At 38.2% G+C, this 22,458-nt stretch overlaps 1 protein-coding gene across 2 annotated transcripts in view; it reads right to left on the reverse strand.

The window, feature by feature from the left end:
• Positions 1–2,320: 2,320 nt before the first annotated feature.
• The window catches only part of SLC9A9 (solute carrier family 9 member A9), a 180,324-nt gene continuing 160,186 nt past the window's right edge, over positions 2,321–22,458 (reverse strand). Inside the window, exons 15-16 of one of the 2 annotated variants that reach the window (XM_077785661.1) lie at positions 4,755–4,860; positions 2,321–4,249 (exon numbers count right to left, since the gene is read on the reverse strand). In XM_077785661.1, coding sequence (XP_077641787.1) covers positions 4,028–4,249; positions 4,755–4,860 — 328 coding nt within the window. In that variant the 3' untranslated portion in view covers positions 2,321–4,027. The remainder of the gene's footprint in view (positions 4,250–4,754; positions 4,861–22,458) is intronic. The other variant, XM_021536919.3, reaches the window with a different exon arrangement.

Consider the following 22,458-nt stretch of genomic DNA (forward strand, 5'->3'; position numbering starts at 1 on the left):
AACATGTTTTGTGTCACTCTCCTGAACAGTAATCTATATCTACCACAAAAACTAATTACTGAGCCCAAGGAGGGATGAGGTTTCATCATCTGAAAACTGATAGGTTATGGGACCAAGGCTGTGGGATAAATTAATATTTGATTAAAAAATTTGGGTCAACTGGAGAATTTTCAAGTTCTGAAATGCAGTTTCTAAAATAAAATTTTGACAAGTCCTTTACAGTTCACTAAGCAGAACTCGTGTCTGTTGGGATTATATTGCCAGAGATGAGCTTCCCTGTATTAAGTTATTTAAAATGCTCAGAACTGGTTTGCTTTAAGATGTCAATAAAGGCTATTTTCCACTTTGCTTGAAGGAAGTAGGGGAAAAACAATTTTGTCTTTAGAAGCATAGAATCACAAAATATATGAGTTGGAACTAGTATTTTACAATTTCTGCAGTGGCTTTCAGGATCTTGTCTTGGTCCTCTGAAGTTTATAGTTAATATTTGTATCCTAGGAATTCTCAATCTCTGTGAAAACAAAGAATTTCAAAAGCAGGCAAAAGTGTAATGCTCCTGTGCATCTAAAATACAGATCTGACTATTATTTATGTTGTACAAATATATACAGCACTCAGGCTGTTACAGGGCTCACATTGCTTGATGGCTGATAGCAAAACACAGTGGAAGAAAGGAAAGAGACCAGCTCAGCAAGGCACAGGAATAAGCTGCTAGGTTAAAAAGGTGTGAGCTGCTCTCAGCACTTCAAGGCAATTAGTTTCCTGGCTGATGCTGTACACAGGGTTCATCAGTTTGGAGATAACCTTTATGTTGTTACCATTGAAAGGTTTAAGCTTTTAACACAGCAACATAAGTGTTCACTTCCAATGGCCATTATTTTCAGTGAGGTTACCAAATATTGCACTTCTCTGTGAAAGTTATCATAGTGATCTGATATTTTCAGTGTCTTTTTGGACTGGCTCTGCTGTATAGCCAGGATCTGTTCCACTGTTTTCAAACTTAGCAAAATGCTCTTCATAGTTCTGTATAAAATGCTAGTTATTACTTTTGAAACCTGAAAGGTTTAGCAGCATTCCAGATTTCCACCTTGCTTCACATTTTGGCCTTCATTTTGAATATGTAGTCGCTACATTTTTGACAATATATATTACATTTCATTTTCCAAGCAGACGTTTATTAGATTAAGTCAGATAGAAGGAATAGCCTCATATTGATAGTGAATGACTTGCACATTCAGACAAACACTCTGTGATATTGAGTAGCTTAAATCTCCAGTGTATAAACTGTAAATTAACATTGAAGACCTCTCTTAACATTCATTACTCTGTTTAAACAGTCATGCAGAATTACTAGTTGTCAGTAATTTTTTCTTGAATACAAATATGTAATTTGTTCTGATGTTGTAACTATCTTGAGCTGTGTGTCATGAAAAGAGTATCTTAAAATAGGGAAATGGTGAGTGTAATGGACAATTGAGACTCTTATTGCCCTTTAGCAGAAGCTTCAGGTTTGCTTGCAGCTCATATTGCTAATTTTCCTAAAAGCCAATGATACTTTGGTTGCTGAGCATGATCCCAGATGATAAATACCCTTCCTGCTGGGACCACTGATTCAGCCTCTTTGGTAGTCTTAGCATAAAAATCTGAGCTGGGAAATGTGAAGTATGACTTGTCTGTCATAAGGGATGACTTTCTTTATCAAGTAAAGTACCCCTTAAAGGCATAGGGGAAGAACAGTGTGAAAAGTATTTGTTGCAGACTTTTTTTATAAACAGAGAACTGCAGACCCCAGAGCTCTCCATTAATCATTGTACAAATGTGAGAAATCTGGGCATAGGCACAATGAATAAATCAGTCAGGAAGCCCCTGTACAGTATGCTGCAGGATGCATTTCAGAGTAGAATCTAAGAGCAAAATTATTGAAGAGCTTGTCATTTCCAGTTCATGTTGCAGTTGTGAAAAACAACTTTGCATCTTCGTTATGCTACAGCACTTTATTGATTTCCAGGATAATCTAAGGACTGGAATCCATGCTTCCCAAGAAATTTAGTAAACCTGGTGACACGCCTCAATACTTCCAGAGGGTGAAACCTGAAACTGGCTGCTGTAGTCAGGATGGTGTTAGCACCTACCCCAAGAGCTTCTTGCTGTGTTGCCACACTTTCACCTCACTCCAGGGTCTGCTGCTTCTCTTTCCTCTGTTCTCTGCTGTTTCCCAGTACTTGGCCACAAAACCTTTCTTTCTTACCCATTCTCCATTCCTTCTTGCAAGCTGCTGCATGTTTTTCCCAGCCCATGTAGCTAAACAAAGCAAAGCATGGAGTTGGAAATTCAATAGTTCTAAGAACTTATCATGCCTGAATATTATTTATTTTAAACCACATGAGGATTAAGGCCCTTTGAAAACTCTTGATTAGAGTTTAGGGAAAAAAATAAAAAGCCAGTTTAAGCTTCTGATCTTTTGTAACAGCACATACAACTACATTGTGTTCAAATTTGTGCTTAAAATGGTTGTTCTAGAGTCACATATAACCAGAAATTAATTACATAGGAAAATAATGACTAAAAATTGATTATATTTGTATTTTAGGTGAAATTAAGACCTATTAATCTTTATGAATATTAATAGAGAGAGTTTGATTTTAATTCTTCTAGATCACAAATTTCTTCTTGCCCATTATCTTTGTATACTAAGAATGATCTTCCTTAAAAGCTCCTGATGTCTTGACTTTCTTAGTAGGAACATCATCATGCATAGTTAGTTGAAACTTCTGCTGTGAGGAAAGGCACATGCTCTAACAAGAGAAGCCTGGCTCTGTCCCTGGTTTTGCACTGCTTAGCTCTGCTGTGTGCCAAAGCTATCTGCACTAATGCTTCATAGTATCTGACAGCCAGCTGTATGTATGGCTGGGCAGTTGCTTATCCATTTACTGTCTTTATACAGGACAATGAACACTTTGAAACCTCTCTTGTGTGGTGTGGGTTTTTTTTTTTCCTTTTGTATCTAACCACCACAGTCCTCATTTCTAGTGTAACACTGAGTGCCCAGCATAAGTAGAGAGACAGACAAATTTATCCTTGGAGCAGGCAGTCTGAAGATATAACTGTTTTGCAGAAATATTTGATTAGAAACAACTCTTCTTAAACAGTAAAAAAAGAAACATTTGAGTTCTTAAATAAAAGTATATGTTCAGAATGATCTTTCAAAACAAGAAAGCCTTTCCCCCCATTAAAGCTTTGCTTGTTGCCAGGCTGTAATGACAAATGCCTTTTGGAACAGCTACTGGTTTTAAATAGTGGTTTTGCCCATTCAGTGCTGCCATGAAGGATGTTTGTTGCTGATTTCATACACCTCAATGTCTCCTAGTATCAGTGTTCAGTTTGTGGCAGCCTAGTGAAACCCTCTGTGGACCAGGCTATAAGGTGCATTTAGAAAGCAAATATTTGGCTGGATGTCAGGAAGAGTCTCTACCGTGGCTATGAGGCTTTATCTATCAAGACTGAGGTGCTGCAATGCATGTTTTAGGCATCCTCAGATCACACACTCCTTGGACAAGGAATCTTCTGCTTCTTCCTTATAAATCTAGTAGCTACTGAGTAGTTATGTGGGGATTTTGTCAAGACCAGCTATAGAAAAGAGCTGTCATCATGTGAGCAAGAATGTTAGGAAGCTATTTCTCTTCATTTCAACCTACTGAAGACTCTAAGTGATATTCAAAGGCCTGTGTACATGTGAGGGGCACAGTACAGCCAAGTGCTGAGACAAAACATTACTGTAATGGATTTACAGTGGACTGCCCTATGTTTTTGTCCTTAAAACTGCTACAGTCATAAAACCTGCATATGGTTGTAGATATATGGATATGATTGCAAATTCCTTTCCTGGTAGGAGCAGGCATTTAGTTGCTGAAATCTAAATTTTCTTTGATTTTTGTGCTTAGTACATTTTTTCTGACCTGTGGTTTACATAACAGGATCTTTTGTTTCATTGTTTCTGTCTTCTTTCTTGTGATTAACATTACATTGCTCATGCCCATGAATTCTTCTGGGGTTGACCTGCAGTGTGTTGAAGCTGGAGTTTGTATCCTCCTAATCCTAGGTCTCCTTCCTGAATATCTTCCTTGCCTGTAGCCTGGATGGAGGCTGTGCTGTCCTGTGCTGGCACTGGTATGTGAGCAGATGATTCATAGTTTTCAGTCAGTTCATCATTATTGATGATATAAACTGTGTCACCATCCTTCAGTTGGTCCTGTATTCAAACAAAGAAAAAGATCTGTGGAAGAGAGACTCTTGAGGGAGATTTTTGTTAAAGCTTAAATGAACAAGAACTCTGATGCAATTTCACTTTCATTTTGTTTCATTACTTGCTTATTTTCTCAGGTGTTCATTTACCACCTTGCAAATTAAAGCCAATAGTTGCTTACCATGTTCTGTTCTCAAGCAGTGTTGAGAACCATAACTTAGCCTTCAGGTGTTTTAGATAATTTCAGTGCTTAAATATTGCTGATGGGTAGCCAATACGTTCAGTGTCTGGATGAATTATTTAGAATATATCACTCACATTTGAAGTTCATAGTATTTAGTGGCCATTCATGAAAATGTACCTTGTTGTCTATTTCACAACTGAATAAATTGTATAGTTCTTAGCATTAAAATTAAAAATTTTTAGAAAAGGAACTGTACTGAAGTGTTCAACCTAAAGTGGCAGGTTTTGGCTAGTACCTTGAGCACAATGACCCAAGCTGGGTACTTACCCCATATGCCCTGGGGCTGGTCAGAAGCCTGGCAACAGGGCTGCACCATTCAGGCAAGGTTGATGTGAGAGGTGGCCCAGCGTGGGTTAGGAGAGGCTTTAGATATCTGTGAGGTTTGTTAAAGGATATTTGCAGTAGTGATACTGGTGGCAACATGCTGCTCTATTACACTAAGAAATTTCATTTTAAAGCACGAGAAAATAATCTAATGAAAAGGAAATATATAAAATACTATCTCCTTATCCCCGCCACCTCCCCCATTACTACATACACTCACCTGTCATCAGTCTTGTGGAAGGTTTTTCAGTAACAGGAAAAAACAACCTGAAAGCTCCCTCACAACCCAAACTCATGATGCTCAAAACCTATCTTGAAAGGCTATCAGAATGGCTGAAGGGAATGTCATGGCATACATAATGCAGCAAAAGCTGAAATACAGGAAGTGTATACTAGATTGCCTCCTGATCAAATTGCATAAGAAATCAGACTTGGAGCAAGAACAGAAGAGTAAACAAGACAATTTAAGATGCCATTCTATCAGCTAATTTATATAAGAACAGCAGCAAAGGTTTTCTTAAACGCGTATCTTTAGGCTTTTGAAAAAATCAATATAATTCTTTAACAGACAAAGCGTATTTCATCAAATATTAAATTCCTTTATTACTGGGAGTACATGTAAGTTTTTCTCTGTAATATTTATCTTCATCATTCAATGCATTTCTATTCCACTTCATACATCAACTCTTCTCTACATAAAATTATGTAAGTTGGGAACAGGCTTTATGCTATTGTCTCATACCTGTCTTTCCAATCTTTTTATCCAGAAGTGCTTTATTGAGATAAAAGAAAAACCTCACCTAGAGCAATTACATCATCTGCGTGTCTGTCAATAGCAGCTCTCCCGTGAGTCCTTCAAGTTGCCTTATCTTCTCTGCCATTTTTACTCGCAAAGTAATTTTCAGTGTTCTTTGGGAAGCAGACCTGTCAGCTATTTTTGCTGCAAGGGAAAATTTACTTTATTGATTTGTCGTCCCACTTTCTCTCCCTTGCTCTTTCTTTTGCTTTCTCACTTATGCCATTACCCCCAGTCTTTCTCTCTGCCTCCTTAAACAGGAAAGGAACAAATGTAACAGTAGTGATTCAGGTTCTATAGCAATATTGTGGAAATACTGAGGAAGGAACACTGGGCCTTGGGCCTATCCACACCAGTGCCTCCTTTTCTTTCATTGTTAGCTGTTTAAGGTATCACTGCTTTACACACACTCTTTATACTGAAGAGGTGTAAAATATGCTTCCAATCTCAGTTAAAAATTAAAAGGCCAAATAATTTGCTGTGTCCTATATGCTACAGACATGGAAATTGTTCTGCAGTTGTGTTTGTACATGCACATTTTGTATTTGTTTTTAAAAGTTAAGCTGCATCTGTCAGAAGATTGGGTGATTTCTTCACTCAAGGTCATATACTGAGTTTGTGTGAAAAATTGAGTCTACTTCAGAAAAGATAGTGAGATCTTAATATAAATTCTTATCAGAATTATGATCAAGGTGAGAATCTCATGCGGTCTGATTGTGGTAGGGAAAGTTTAGATTTGTCTCATTTCTTTTAGAGTAAAATCAAGCCAAACAATCTTATCTGATCCATTCCCAATTTGATCTGAAACCTCCAAACTGGCAGGCTATTAAGAGCTTTTATTAAGAGGCAAAGTATGAAAGCCATTAATTAGAGTTGCTCTGTTTTCAGCACTTCAGAAAAACCTAATTAAAAGGCCAAAAATGGAAATACAAGCCTCATTCTAAGTTTTTAATCTTTGGGAATATTTGCTTTGTTATTGCAAGCAACTTGAATTGTTTGAACTAAGTTGTCGGACTGGGCATGAAAAATAAAGGCTTGTAAGGGAAGCTGCATTTGATTATACTGAGTTCTGTCTGCTCTGTTCTTTCATTCTTTTCCAGAATAAGTAATTGAAGATGAGTATTACCCTACCTTTCCTAATCCGATGATGTCTGAGCTAGGCCTTACTTGTAAGCAGCCTTAGCATTTCCTAATGAGCATTTATCCCACTCTGTAAAAATGAGTCCTGTTTTTGCCCATGCTAGCACAGAGCCTTGACCACACAGAGTAGGAGGGGCTGTGTGCTGAAGCAGACAATCCACCCAGCCACCACAGAAATCTTCAGTCCCTTGGGCCACCACTACTTTTAGTGTAAACTTTTGCCTGGTGTGTTTAACGGGCTGGCATTTATGTATGTGGACATTCTGAAGTTGAGTGATTACTCCATTTTGCAACAGGTTCTCTAAATCCCCTTCATTTTGCATTTGCTCTGAAACATTCATTGTGTGCTGTCTGTGCTTCTGCTCTGAAACCTCTTGAGATGCAGTTTAAAGTGAATGCAATTTTCTTGTGCTTGTTGTGTTGATTCTGTAATAAATTATTTATCTTGTTCCTTATTTAACTAGTTATTATTCAGCCCACTCAAGGAACTTAAATTGTGCTGGCCTATTTTTCATTGTTTTAATAACCTGTGCAATAAATGTTTCCTCTTTATAGTTGACACAGTTCCTTTATAGTATTACAGACATAACCACATTGTTTAGGGCAGCATAAAAGAGGAAGAAAAAAAATCTGTGTGCAGTGCTGGCATTTCAAAAGCATATCAGATGTGGGTCCTACAGCATTTTAAGGCTGGCAAGAAGCCTTATCACACTCCAGCTGCTCTGGTTGCATCTCCAGGGAGATGTAATTTAAATAGTGTAATAGAAAAAGGTAGATGCTGCACTAAGGCTGCTTTAAAAAATTGGAAAAAAACAAAGTGCAAACCTCTTGGCATAACTGGGAAATTACAGACAGACCAAGTTTGCGCCTGCCCCATTCAGGGATGGGGAGGAGACAGCAGGGCAGCTGCTTTGCCCTCCAGCCCTCCCTGGGCAGCACAGCCCACCCACACCACACAACAGCCTTTCTTAAAGAATGCTGTTACTATTGGAAAAGTGGCAACTTCTGAGTTGTGAAACTGGATTAAGAATGCCAATATAGGCATGTGCACAGAATTTTAATCCATATATAATGCAGGAATGTTACCCTGCCCTGCTTTTATAATCAAATACCCATTTTCCCATTGATCTCCTGGCTTCCACTCTCAGTTTACATGCCCAGAAATGTTACCCTGGTTTGCCTCATTGCTGTTTGGCCATCCCTTTGCCCAGGCAGTTTCAGTCTTGTCAGGCACAGTTCTTTTCCCTTTCTGTCTCATTGACACCAGGCTCAATAACTAAATCTGCTTCCTCAGTCCTGGTTCAGCTTCTGTCTATTCCGTTTGACTGATCTGATGTTCTCTTTGCTCTAAATCTCATGAGGATTTATCAGGAATCAAACCATGGAATTGTGATTTTTTTTTTTTTAACATTGTCTGAAACAAATATCTATTATTGAAATCTTCCTCCTGTGTAGCTTCTACTTCACAAAGATACAGGTAACCTGAAAGAACATTTTTAAGTGAGAAGTCACAGGTAAATCTGAGGAGAAATGCTACTGCAATTAGCTGTATTGCAGAATGTTTAGGTTTTCCATGACACAGAAAAATTGAAGATGTAGAAAAAATTTTTGACTTAATACTAGGACAAAAAATCAGAACCTAAAAATTTCTGTGACCATACTTTGTTTAATTGATGTGTTCTGTCTAATTTTGAGGATGTTGGCAAAATTCAGTATCTTTTTGATAAAATAGCATTAGCATGTTCAACTTGAGAAAGATATTCTGGCAGAAATGTTGTGGCTGTTTAGACTTGGACTTCAGAGTTCACTTTCCTTTTGCTGGAGGAGCAGAGTCCTAGTCCAGCTGTGACTCTGCTATGAAAAATATCATAGGAAGAGAGAAATAACTTGCTGGGGAGAACAACTGCCCCCCCATAAACCAACCACAACAACAAAGAAATTCAAACCCAAGCACCCCACCCACCCCTCAACAAAGCAGCAGCTGTGGTCCCAGGTGGATATACACCTGGCAGCTCTGTCAAGCCCTGCATTTGGCCCCAAAGGTGGTTTGCCTTTTGCCTCATCACATAATGGGGGCTCTGTAACAGAAGGCAATCCCATCCTCCTCAAAGGAAAATATACTTTGGGGCTTTATTTACTATTAAAAAGTCCCAAAGTGTAGGCATTTGTATATTCTATATTTGTATCTTTAGATACTTGTACCTATATGCAAAGTATATAGGATTTGATACTAATCAAAATTACATAGAACAATTTTTCGGAGGATTTTCTTATGTCATACTGCTATAAATGCACAATTGTTACATATGTTGTTTGGTATTCTGCAGCAGCCATGAATCTCTAGAAACTAATGTCACCACTCCCCAAATCCATCCTTTGTGCAATGTTTTTGAGATTCCTTGAGCTTTTCAGCTTTTTGTTTTAGTGTCTTTTTGTGAATATTTTGGAGTTTCAATTTGCAGATTACTTATGAGTTTTTAATATTACTTTTTGTTGTGTTTAAGAAGAAATATTATTTAGAAAGGTATGAAAGTAGTCACTTCTATTTTTTCAATCTGTTTTGTTTTTGTTTTTGTTTTTTTTTTTTTTTTTTTTTTTTTGTTGTTTTTTTGTGGGTTTTTTTTGCAATAAGGGGACCTCACATTTTGCTCTTTGTTAGAGTTCAGTTTGTGTTTGTGGCTTTTTTGTAAAGGATGGTTTGGTATAAGTTATGTGTTAGCCTAAGGAGCAAACACTCCCATTTTGGTAGCATTTGACTGGGAGCAGGCAAACCCTGAAACTTTCCTCTGGCTGAGCTGTGCATGTGGCTGACTCCTGCTAGCAGCTGACTGAGATTATTGGGGTGCTGAAGAGCCCAGCTTGTGTACGTGAGTGAGCTGGGGAGGCATCGCCAGCTCTGGAGTGCATGTGCAGCAGGTTAAAGTGCCCAAAGGAGGGGAGGTGTTTTAGAGGGAGTTCTCCTCCTGGCTCTTGCAAGAGAGCTCTACATGCTCTTGTGTACCATGGAATTTGTAGAGAATGGGGAGTTATCAGTAGACACTGGTTGAAAAATTGGGTAATGGTTATGTTAGGTGTAATTGTTAGAATAGCAGATGTGTTTTTGAAAAATTTGTGAGATGTACAGTGATTTAACATGTAAAGATAAATTAATCTGCACTGTGGAGAAATCACTAAGTCTGGTATAAATTATATTCTAATTTTAACTTATAGCTGTTACTAGCAAATTCTCTTCTAGTTCTTTGACTTTTTTTAATCTTTTCAAGGATTAAAAAAAATTAAAAAGTCTGCTACTGTTGTAACTTAAAATGCTAAACAATTGAGGATGAAAGGAATAATACTGTAGCTCTGCAAAGTCAAATCATCAGGTCTCTTTTTTTAAAGGATTCATTCTGTCTTTGTCTTTCTCCAGTCTGAAAGAAGGAAGAGTAATGAAAATCAGTATTAATAAGATCTGGTTCAATGTGAATTTATGGGAAAGTCTGATTTAAATTCCAGATCCAGATGTAATGTCAGACCCTAAGAATTAACTCTGCCTTTTTTGTAGAATAGGGCTAAAAATATGCTGCTTTATACTTTGAAACTGGAAACATTGCAGAGATGTGGGCAAAATGGAGGAAGTTAGTGAAATTAATCTTAGTCACAAATTTTTATATATAAGCAGTTGCAGACTGAGAAGTGGCTTGTTCTCTTATGTGTGTTGAGTAAGATGTCTGGGGGATTTGCAGACCACAGTCTTAGTTACTTAGATCACTACTTAGTCTTGTAGTTATCTCCCTGAGGCAGAGCAAATCAAGACATCTTACTCAAGTTATTTGAAGTCTATTATATCCTGAATATAACACCTCCATGTAAGTAAAAATCAGAGACCTAAATGGAAACCTGCTTTTATAACTGCTGAGTGGTAATGCAGCTACTCTTGAAAATGGAAGGATAGAGCATGCAAAGGATGAAAGAATACTCATATAAGATAAAAAATATATGAAGAGACAAATTAACTTTAGAAAAAAGGTTTGGAAGATGTAGACTCTTTATCTACAAGGCAGATAAAGAGTAGAAGAAAAACTTTCCCTGCCATCAGTTGTATCATAACAATAATTCTTCATAATCATAACAATGATTCTTCATCTGACAAAAACCAGTAACCACCACTCAAAACAGCCTCCAACCTTTCCCAAACAAAACAAGCACTACCACCTCTACCACCAAAATCAAAACAAATCAAATGAAAAATACCAAAAACTTGCAACCAACTAAACAGCACCACCAGAGATGCATCAGAGTCAGCTACATAAAATGAATAGGCAAGACTGCTGCACTAATCACATTGTGCTCAGTATGTGCATGGACTTTTCTGAAAAATGTGTGTGATTTTAAGTTGACATCATTGGTATCCCTTATTTCCAGACACATTTCAGCAGGATATCAGGCAGACATCTAACCTGCCAGTCTTACTTTTTCATCAGCAAAGAGAAATGGCCAAATCCAAGACCATTAAGTCCAGCACTGAAGGATAAGACTAATTGGAACTAATTGAGGTTAGGATGAGTTTCTTTCCCTTTCTTGACTGTAAAACAGTCTAAACAATTAAATTAGATGTAGATGACTAATAATTAAGTATCTAAAACTTGGTGAAATGAATCTCGCTTCAGAAGGTGAGACTATAGAATTCCTAAGGTAAAATATAAGAATTCAAACACAATGTCCTCCATATCAAGGAAATTAGGACTATAAAAGGCATCCATTTTCATAATTAGAAAACACTACATTAAATACATCTAGAAGAAAAAGAAAGGTAAAAAGCATATAAATTTCTGTGTAAGAAGTATGGTACCAAACCCAGCAAAAACTTCAAACATGTTTAGCTAGTGAAAACCTGGGTATACATGGGATTCATGAAAAGAAATTTGACCTCTGAAAACTTAAAAGGATTTCCTGGCATGTGTTAAGGCATAGAAACTTCTCAGGACAATCCAAAATTCCTCTGCCTGTAGTTTGGCAATAGGGTTTCTTTTCCTGCAGAAGAGGAACTTCTGCACATGGTACATTTAACATGATTACAGAACTGGAGATACCATAGGTATGAGTAAGATAAATTATTGCATTAGAAAGGATGAACTTTGTTGTGACCTGGCTGTGCACGGATGCTTAAAGCCTTAGAAAGTCTCTGGTGCTAGCTGCCTCAGGTGAGATCACTTTGAAGCTCTTCACTTGAAGTACAGCTTTTGTATAAAACACTTGAACTCTGGTGCTGGCAGAGTGACGTAATTTAGAAGCACAGGCAAGTTAGCAGGGGTTTCTGCACTCTGTGTGGAAGATTGTTTCATGAGATTGTCCTTGGCATCACCATCTGGCAGAGAAGTATTCCAGAAAGCAGATGTGTGAAGAATGTGAACTGGCAGGAGTTACACCCCTTACTAATGATAGTTTAATACCAGTGGCACCACAAATCTAATAATTTGCACGGTGTAGGGAAATAAACCTCAGACATTAAATACAGTGAAATATAAGTACAAATTGGTTTTGATTAAGTAAATTACTTCAATATCACAGAGGAGAACAGAGGTCTGATTCAAATGAAGTGAAAGCTTTCAGAAACCTTTCATCAATAAATTATGTCAGGTAAAATGAATCCACACCAAGACAGCTCCTGAGGATAGCAGTGGTTGTAGTGTCTCCACCCTGTAACAGGAGAACCTTGGGACCAGGAGCATGATGGAGGTAGAGAGTAACAAGAGAATATGTGAGCAAGAGTTTCCAAACCAATGGGCTGTATTCTCCTCAAGCTAAAATACTGCAGTGAAAGCAAGGCAAGAAAATGGCTGCTAGAACTTTGTGAGTAACAGCTGGGTTAATAGTCCTGCTATGGGCCTCTGGTGATGCAGATGGAGAGCTAAAGCCAAAGCACCAAAATTATGTTCCAATAGAAATAATTATTTTGTATTTTTTCAATAAGTCACATGAGATATTTAATCAAATACATGACATATAGCAGCAAAATAACAGATCTGTGGAGAGGGTTTTTGAGAAATCTCCAGCTTCTGCATTGCCATGAGTCAAAGAATGCTCTCGGTGTTTTAAAGGTACAACTTGAAAGGGAAGTACAATCCCTTATAAGAAAAATCCTGTAAAGAACTTCTTTTCTTGTAGAATTTAGTAGAAGGACAAGCAACAAAAGTGGAAGAAGGCTTGGAGGAACAATGTCTCTTTTATTCTGATGCTTGCTTGTTTTCGTAAAGGTTCTAAAAAAAAAAATAGAAACAAAAGTGATCATTCTCTATATATTTTAGAAAAAGAAAATCTGTATAAAGATAATAGAATCTCTCTGTCAGAAGACTGCTATAAAGAATAAAACACAAGATTGGTGTCATGTCAGAAGGGAGCAGTAGCTCCAAGAAAAATGAAAATTCTGGAAAAGCTTTTTGAAGACTGTTTGGTACAGTAGTGAAGGTAGACTGGAGTGCTGCTGTCTTAGCCCAGTATGAGTGTGCAAAGAGAACTTGTAATCAGGGTTGTTTGTGTCCCTATGGAATGTAAAAGCAGGATCCCAACATGAGCTGTGCTGGGTGAAGCCCTTGAGCGAGCTGACAGCACCTGCAGAGCATACAGTGCAGTCATGGAAATATAGCATTGCTTTTTGTGTGATTGTGAGAAACCATGCTCATTCCAGATATGGAAGTAGATTCAAAAGCTGTGTGGCAAGATCAGGACATGGTTTGGCTTTTTGCAGGAGTGTATTTTACTAAATGGCATGTTGTAGTTCAGGCCAGATTGGTAATGAGTAAGAAGTGCTGGGACTGGCTTAAAATAAGCAGTCCTTGGATCTCCCTGTGCTGAGCTGCTGAGAGCAGAAGAACCTTTGTAAAGTCTTGCTAATAGTCTGTTTAGTTTAAATACATCCTCTGAAAATCGCTGCTCCTATGAGCAGGTTGGTCCAAAGACTGCATTCCGATTCTCCAGCAGCTTTTTCCAATGTGTAACCCATGTTACAGACACAATTATCTAGTTGGATGAAGTTGGAACTCTTTAATAGGTTTGTAAAGAAAGCACATTAAGAAGGGGAGGGTTCAGTGTTGAAGATGTGAAGACACATTGCCTAGGAATAGGTTCTGCTGTGATCCAAAGAAAGCAGCCTTCTGGCAAGCCAGATCTTTGCTGTTGTAAGGATATTTTAATACACAGAAAGACCTGCTAGAAAGCCCTCACAAAATAATGTTCCCTAAGAGATATGGAAATTCGATTGCAAAGAACAAATTAGGATAATTAATTATGGCCCATATCTAATAATAAAATAGTTTAGTGAACATGGAAAGAAATGAGGTATTTATTCTCATATTAGTTTAAAATTCTGTGTAGACAAACCAGAATACTTTATGAACAGTGCCAGATTAAAAAAACAGAGCAGAGGATACATATTAAGAGATCAAACTGCCTTTTGATCAGCAGAGCAGCTTATCAAATATAAATCAGAAATATGAAAAGCAAATGCCTGATCTCCAGCCAGGATGGCTCATCTCCTTGCTCCTGTCCCTGCACTCATCTGAGCAGGACAATTGTCTTGAAAGGACCTGAGGCTTTCCTGTGAGCCTGTGAATGCTGGCAAGCTGTGAGTGGGGACAGTGAGATGTGATGGGCAAAGCTGGAGAAACATGGGGCAGGTCATGGGTGGGAACAAGACAGATTTTTGCAAGCATGACGAGTGACTTCTGTAGTTGGTATCAGTCCCTTGTGTTGATTGCCAGGACACTGCACACACACACTGGTGCTGCCCCTGATACCAATACAGACTGTGACAGAGGTGGGGAAAAGTACAGTACAGCATGAATGAGCATGAGGTTTTTTCATGCTGTGTTTTATTACAGGGGGAGAGGTCACTTGTTTAGGGTATCGGTCATGAGCTGCTCATAATAGAAAAGCCAGAAATATTGTGCATAAGTAGGTGTAGCTATTCTATTAACGTGATTTAGTTAAGAAACACATTTATTGAGATCACTGTTTTTGTTTCCCATCTTTGACAAATCCTGTGGTAACTCATGATCCAGAGTGGATACCAAAACTGTTTGCTACTCAGATTTCACTCTAGTCTTTTTTAAAAATTTTTTTTTTTGATGTGTGGTCAAATTATTGGTTGGTAGCTGCTGCTGGATTGGATGACAACATTTAGATAGCTAAAGCTATTGTTCTGGTTTTCCCATGAGAAAGCATAAGAAGGAATTTGGTCACTTGAAGACACTTGACATGGAGTTCTGACAGAATTTTGTTGTTTGCAGAGGGGACCTGTTTTGAGCAGTGCAGCACACTTGCATCACTCTGCAGTCTGCTGGGGAAGGGAAATGAAGCATGGTCCTTTCTTCTCTGGGGCTTCAGTGCTCATGATTTATGTTAGCTGCCTTGTTTGCTTTGTTTTCCCAAAATTCCTATGGCTGGAACATATCAGATACAAAAATGACTTCTAAGCCTGTGAGAGGAGCATGGATAGCCAGGTCCCATAAATAACTGATCTTCTGCAATGGTGAGACCAGAGCTAACTCAGCAACAGCCCCGAGCACTCTGGGGCAGGGAACAGGATCAAGGGAAGAACTGAAGTCATGTTGGGACCAAGTGGAAGAGCTTTGAGCAGCTGCAGCTGTAACATGCTTAGAACTTAACTTTCTATATGAGCTAAAGCAGTGGATAAGGCACTCTGTGTGTGAACTGCAGAAGTCCTGTGAGGTGGTTGGAAGTGAAAATCAGAATATAATATACATTATCTTGAGCTGTGCTTCAAACTGAGTTTGTGTTAGTTTTGTGTGCTCTAAGGGCTGAATTGTTTGTGGGAAGCTGTAATAAATGCTTGGCCAGAGATTCACCATTAAGATTTACAGGCAAGGCATTCCTTGGGAAATCCACCACTGACTGAGGCCATGGAGTTCTCCAAGCTCCTGCCAAAATGAGGGGCAGCACTGCCAGAGACACCTGATTTAGCAAGGCTTTCCAGCACTTTGGTATGGCCCACTACATCTGGATTTGTCTTGTTAATTAATAATCCAAACCAAGGGTCACTTGTTCTGTATTAGGACAATGATAACTTCTAATAATTTTTGAAATCAAAATCCATGATGGCATCTTAAAGAAAAAAAAAATGGGCAAAAAATCCCAAACACATCACCCCAAAATAGAAACCTAAGCCTCCCAATAAACCTTTTGAAAATATGGAAACGTAAAACACATTGCAAAGCTCATTGGGTAACTTAGCAGTAGCAGTCACATTTTTGAGTACTTAATGATTTTTATGTAACACTGCAGTACAGAAATTGCTGGCATCAAGGTATGTCCTTGAAGATGCAAAGCTTGCAGTGCTGTCCCAGGAAATGAGCTGCCTGGAAAATTCAAGTCAAATTCTTAAAACAAAAAGAAAATAAAAAGGGGAACAGCAAAGGCTCAAATAAATGTAAGTTTTCAAGAAATTTTAGAATAGACTACATTTATCATCATCTGGTTTACAGTGAAATCTAGGGACCAAGTACAAAATAGGCTTAATATTCTAAATTGTCAAAAATTATACTGGTTTGCCGTTTTTATTAGTGAATTATAACTAGTTTAATATTACATAACAGAAATCTTAAAAATTAATTTTCAGGTGTTTGGTATGAGAAACCTTTGCCAACCCCTGTAATATAACCATTGCCCTTTTAAGCTGTATTTGGCTCTTTTTTCCTGTGGCTGTTAAGGAAGAAGAGAACTGTAACACAAGAACAATAACATGTATTTAACCTACATATAAAGCTGTCCAGAAAGTTTTTATAGAAAATAGGTCTTGTCAGACCAATCTGATTTTATCCTGAGATGAAATTACAAGTCTGATAAAAATGACATGCCTTTAATGAGCTTTGTTAAGGCATTTGGAAAGGCCTGATGATAAAATTCCCTCTACAGTATCAATAAGACACAAATTGGTTAAGAATTGGCTGGTTGATAGATGTTAAATAGCATTTGCCAGTGAAGAGCTGCCATGAATTGGTGAGTGTTTCAATGCAGGTTTGAGAAAGGTCAATGGAAAATTTAATATTCAATAATTTCACCACCATGAAGTTGCTCATGAAAGCTCATGTGGATGATGCAGACAAAATCCCAGTAAGGACAGAGTAGTCACATAACCATACCTTGAATGCTTGGTAAGATGTTCTGTTATAAATGGTGTTTTGTAATTGCATTCCTGAAAAAAAATAAGTGATGATGGCCAAACTTCCCTGCAGTGCCTGTCAGTTGTAGCACCAAGACTTTTCATGAGCTCCAAGGAAAGCAATGCATGGAAACAGTGAGTAAAGAATTAAAGCAGTGTGCCAGTCTTTTGTGTCAGACAGAAGGAAGACCAGAGCTGAAATACTATGTCCAGTGTGGTGATCCATGTTTTAAAGTGGTTATCAAAAAGTTGGAAAATTTCTAAGGAAGATCCCACTAATTCATCTCACAAAATACAAAAAATATAAGAAAAAGGAAAATAGTGACTTAATGAACTCTTTAAGTACATTTTCATGGGTAACACACAACATGATACTGGAATGTATATTTAAAAAAATAAATTAATGCAGGCAATGAACTAAATCTGTGATAAAAGATCTAAGATATTTTAACAGTGACTACTCAGTGGTAAATATTCCTAAGAAAAGAAAAGATATCTTCATTGTTGGTATTTTCTGATCAGGAATGGATACCTTCCTGACACATGGCGTCCTTTAGCATGCACAAATTTCTGAAATCAATGCAGGATGAAAACTGTGTCTCTGATGGCCAGGACTTCAGACTTGATAATGTAAAAGACCATGTGCAGCCTAAAATTCAGGCTTTATTAGTTTAATTAACACCTTTAGAAGGTATTTGTAGCTAGGAAAGCCAGAGAAGTACTTCAAGTTAATTCTTTCTGCTAAGTTAGTTAAGTATCTGAGGAAATATTCAGTCTTCAAATTACACTTTATTTTGGTCTTCCTAGTTGTCCTGGGTTATATCTGTGTCACTACACTTGCTAAACCCTATCTAGTTACTCAGCTCTGCTTCATTTATCTTGCTAGCATTCTGTAGGAGCACATCAACTTGGATCCTCTTTGTTCCAGCAGTGGAATAAGCACTTCATTGTCTTTGTGTGTGAACCTGTAGTTCTTCAATGAATTTTACAATCCTGTATTGGCTTTGTACTCAATTATAGTTATTAGCTTGAGGTTTGTTCACAAAGCAACACTTAACTCATTTAGCATATTGAGAAAAATGCTTTGTGCAATTTATTTAGAATTTAAGTAGATTTTTTTTTTGTTCTTGTTAAACTCCTATTTCTAACATAGGAGAATACATTTACAGTAATTGACTATTCTCTCTTATTCTGGGGAAAAAAAAAGTCTGCAAATTGCATTGTAGACCTTGTGGAAATTGACACCAGTTCAAAGATTCCTCTGTTTCTGCAGAATTGTTAGCAAGGTGCAAAGGGAAAGCACTGTCTCAGCCAGAACACGATTAGTGATGAACAGCATTCAGAGGCTCAAATGTTTATTCTGCTGCAGGTGTTGAACAAAATAGGTGTCCCTGGCAATAGATACCTTCAGTACTGTCACAGAAGCTGACTTAAAGCCCAGTTAAGTAGACTCAATCTCTGTGAACATGATGATGATGAATGTTTCCCTGGTGAACAGCTGGAAGATTACCAGGCAGTGGCAGTATCTGCAGCAGCAGTTCAGTGTGTGGCCATAGATCGCCCTGGACAGCCAGGCCCATCTCTGCATGCTGTGCCTTTCTTCACCCCTGTGCTCTGCAGCTCCTATCCTGGTGCTCTGCACAGTCTCTGCTTCTCCTGCCCAGGGACTGCTTTTCCCTCCTTTCTGCCTGGCCACTGGTGCCTGTGCTCCCCGAGGAGCAGAGCTGGGTGTGACCAGCTGTGCACAGCTGGGCCGGGATGCTGCAGGGAGGGAGCTGGGCTGGGACAGGCTGCTCCAGTGCCTCTGCCTGAGACAGCTTCTCTACCAGGTGCATCCCTTGCTCATCTTCTGGGAGCTAAGGGACCTCCAACACAGAGATGCTGCTATGGTCTCCAAAAATCTGATCAGCTTTTTGTCCACAAGGCTTCATAATGTGGCAGTAGCCGATATCTGGTGTGTGAACAATAATCTGTGACTGTCAATGTCATGAAAGATTTAAATAAGTTGCCTCTCTTTAGCTATACTTCCTCAGCCCACAGAAATAACCTGAAAGTGTCAATTTCCTTTCATTCATTTTTATCATTGGCATAGATAAGAGATTGAAACCTTTACTAAAAATATCTATTTTTCACTCTGTAGGTAACTGTTTTCCACAGCACCATTGGAGCAACTCCCTCTGCTATTTCTGGCTTATGCATGTCTAGATAGTACAGTCTAGAGGTATATATGCCAAATTATTTAGGAAGCTTGGCCCTTCCTAAATTATTATTTTATGTATTTGCGCATGATAGTGGGTGTTCCTGGTTCATTCATAGTTGTTCTTGGTCCACTCTCAGGAAAGCTGTTTGATCAGTGAGGGATTTGACATAAATTTCTGCAAGACATTAAGTTATCATTTATAATAGGAATATCTTTGATTTCTCAGTAGGAAATAATTCTGGGTTTAGATGCCAGACAGTTCAATAGAAAGTCAAAATTTTTCAAAGGTCTTTTTCATTCAATTGAAAGCTTATTTTTCAGTTAAAAATTTTTTGACCATCGCATTTAATACAGCTTTGTCTGACTTATAGTAGTCAAGGACAGAGATTTGTAAATATTTTGGATTGAGGATGGCTATGGATGTCTGACCTCAGTACTAAACAAAGTCTTTGAACTACTTTTGAAGGGAAAGGGTAGTTCAAGGACATGGAGGTACATGGAAAATTGGATAAAATGCAATGTGTTTTTAACAAAAGCCAGTTATGTCCGATTAGACCAATATCTGTTTTTGATAAGAACTGTTTGGCTGGACAAGGTTGAAGTAGGAAATCAGATCTATATATGTAGTTTTAAGTAAGGCACATAAAGCACACTGCCTCACGGGACATTATTATTTGAGAGAAACAAAAGGGAATAGTATGCATTTGAAGACCGATAAGAAATTAATTTCCTGTTTAGCCAGCTTGGGTCATCTTAGAAAGGGCATTTAGAAAGGGAAGAGAGAGCATAGGGGGTGTGCCTTGGGCTGAAGTCTTGGCAACAGAGAGCTTTGAATCTGGTAGCGATGCATGGCTGTCCTTTGCTATGTTTGTGAATATCAGTTACTATAAAATGTTATGCCCTCTCTGTATCATTCCCTCCTTGATTTTCTTATTTCTAGTTGTTTTTCTCAATATCACACTGATTGTCACTTACAGTAAAGCACTCTGACATATGAGAAGTGCCTGAGACGTGCATGTTTCCTCTCCTGTCACTCTGGGGCACTGAGGCATTGTCCTGTGAACCTTCTCAGGTGAGCAAACTGAAAGCAGCCTGTGACACATGAAGTGGAAGGAATTTAAGATGCAGAAAGTTTAATAGCAAAGCACTCTTTTGACCTCACAGTTTTGACAAAGAGACTCTTAAAATGTCATATTGAGAGGCAAGCATAAGACTTTTTATCCTGAAAGAAAAGATGACAGCAGTTTATCTTTTATGGCTGCAGTAACATTGTCTGAATGGTTAAATCAGGATTCTATGTTTGTGTAAAGATGAGATGGAACTTAGACCTATCATCATTTTGAGATTCTGTGTGTCAGGTTTTATTTGCCTGCATCTCAGCTCTGTCACTGAGGAACCTGAGAGAACTCATTCAATCTTTGGCCATAATCTGCTGAGCTACATCCACTTCACGTTCTGTTCCTCACTTCAGCAATGTACCCAAAATACTCTGCAGTTTCCTTGAGGAATTGAGACTGGCAGGTCCCAGCTCCCAGGCAATATCTGTGCCTCTGCTGTATCAAGTCATTCTGGCTTACTCAATAGTGCATGGTCTGTACCTGCAGGGTATGACTTTCAGTTAAGGCATGGCTGATCCCTCTGTGTGTGTGATAACACTATGGGGCAGCCTAGCAAAGAGCAGATAATTCAAATACACAATGCCAGTACTAATATTAGTTTGATTTTTCTCATTGGCAGTGTAATGCTTTATAGGAGTTCAAATAGCTTAAAGCTACTTGAACTCATAGAAACATTTCCGTTTTGAATGTTTTTTTGGTAACCAAGGGATGATTGTTCTGGAATACATTGTGATTCACTTTCCTCCCTCCTCCAGTTCTAAACCTGCCCTAATGATCTTTGTCTTTTAGATGCCAAGATAAACTATTGTACACGTGCATTTGTACTTATACCATGAAAATTAATATGAACTTGGAGTTGGGAGGTGATAACAAGGGACAAGGAACAGCATAATTAGATGAATTTTGCAACTGGAAGATTCTGACCCTCTGTCAAGCAAGCTAGATGCAGGGGTTAGGAGAGGAGGCTCATCAGCTTGTCATATTGTACTCGCTTCTGATGTTTGGATGGAGAGTTGGCAAAGCCCTCAATAAGCAGGTGGATAGAAAAAGTAGTAGCATGTTCACTGATCACTCAAACCTGAGCAAAATAGTTTTGAAGGAAAACAGGCTTTTGTGGGTAATGTTGGTTTGTACCATAGTGTACATTGCATGCCAAATGAAAATAGTAGAGATATTGTCTACCTTTTGGAGCTGAAACACTGCAGCTTTAGAAGAAGAGCAAAGCCTTTAGGTGTGCTGCTGTTATTAAGAGTGAGATCCTGCTTAAGGGGTTGTTGACTTATGCCCTAGATTTGAGACTTGGCAATAACTTGTCATTCTTAATCCCAGAGGGTTTGTATACACAGTATGTCCTCCCTTTTTGTTTCTTCTTCCTTTTCACTCTTTCTTGTCATTTTCCCCTGGGTTTTCTACTTGACATAATTTTCACAGATAACTCTCACCCCATCATTCCTCTCTTACTCAGGATTAAGAATTGTCTTCTACCTCTGGTTGTCATCATTTTAGCACATGTTATCTACACACTACATTTTCTAGACAGCATGTTCTTTGTGTTGTCCCTCTCACTTTCACTGAGTTTTCTTAAACAAGTACTTCAAAAAAGCTTTAACTAGTTTAAGTTCCTTAAAGTATTATAATATTATATAAAAAGTATACTATGTGCTAGAGAGAGGTACAGAAACAAATTATCTGTATCTCTGGTATTATGTCTTGCAGGTTGCTATCCTGTAAGGTGTGGGAAAACTGGTATTTGTGCAGTGCTGAGCACAGCAGAGCCTATAGTTTGTTACTGATTGTTCTGAGAACAAAGAGTGTAGGAGTAGTAATAAAAAAATAAGCTGATGATTTTTCATTAATGGTGTGCAGGAGTTTTCTATCATGATGTTTACAGACACATTTGCCATTGCACCTCACCCCAAATGCTAAGTATAAAAAGAGATTTACAATTAAAATAGTGCCTACTCACCATTAAAGATCAAAATTAAAACTAGAAAAAGTAAAAACCCAAACTCTAAGAAATAATTAACAATTTGTGTTTCTTGGTTTGTTTTTCATTCTGTTTTCTTTCAGTACCTTTTTACCCTGTGCAGGAGTAATTTCCTCAAAATGAGTTTCTCTTTGACTTTTGGGCATTAATGTGCCAATTTTCTTTCTGCTGCTGAATATTATCTGATCCTGAAGCTGGCTACAGTTGAATTAATGTTGCTGTCAATCACAGCTGCTTATCTGAGTTT

This window comes from Lonchura striata, chromosome 10 (assembly GCF_046129695.1).
Source record: "Lonchura striata isolate bLonStr1 chromosome 10, bLonStr1.mat, whole genome shotgun sequence".
Classification (NCBI taxonomy): Eukaryota; Metazoa; Chordata; class Aves; order Passeriformes; family Estrildidae; genus Lonchura; species Lonchura striata.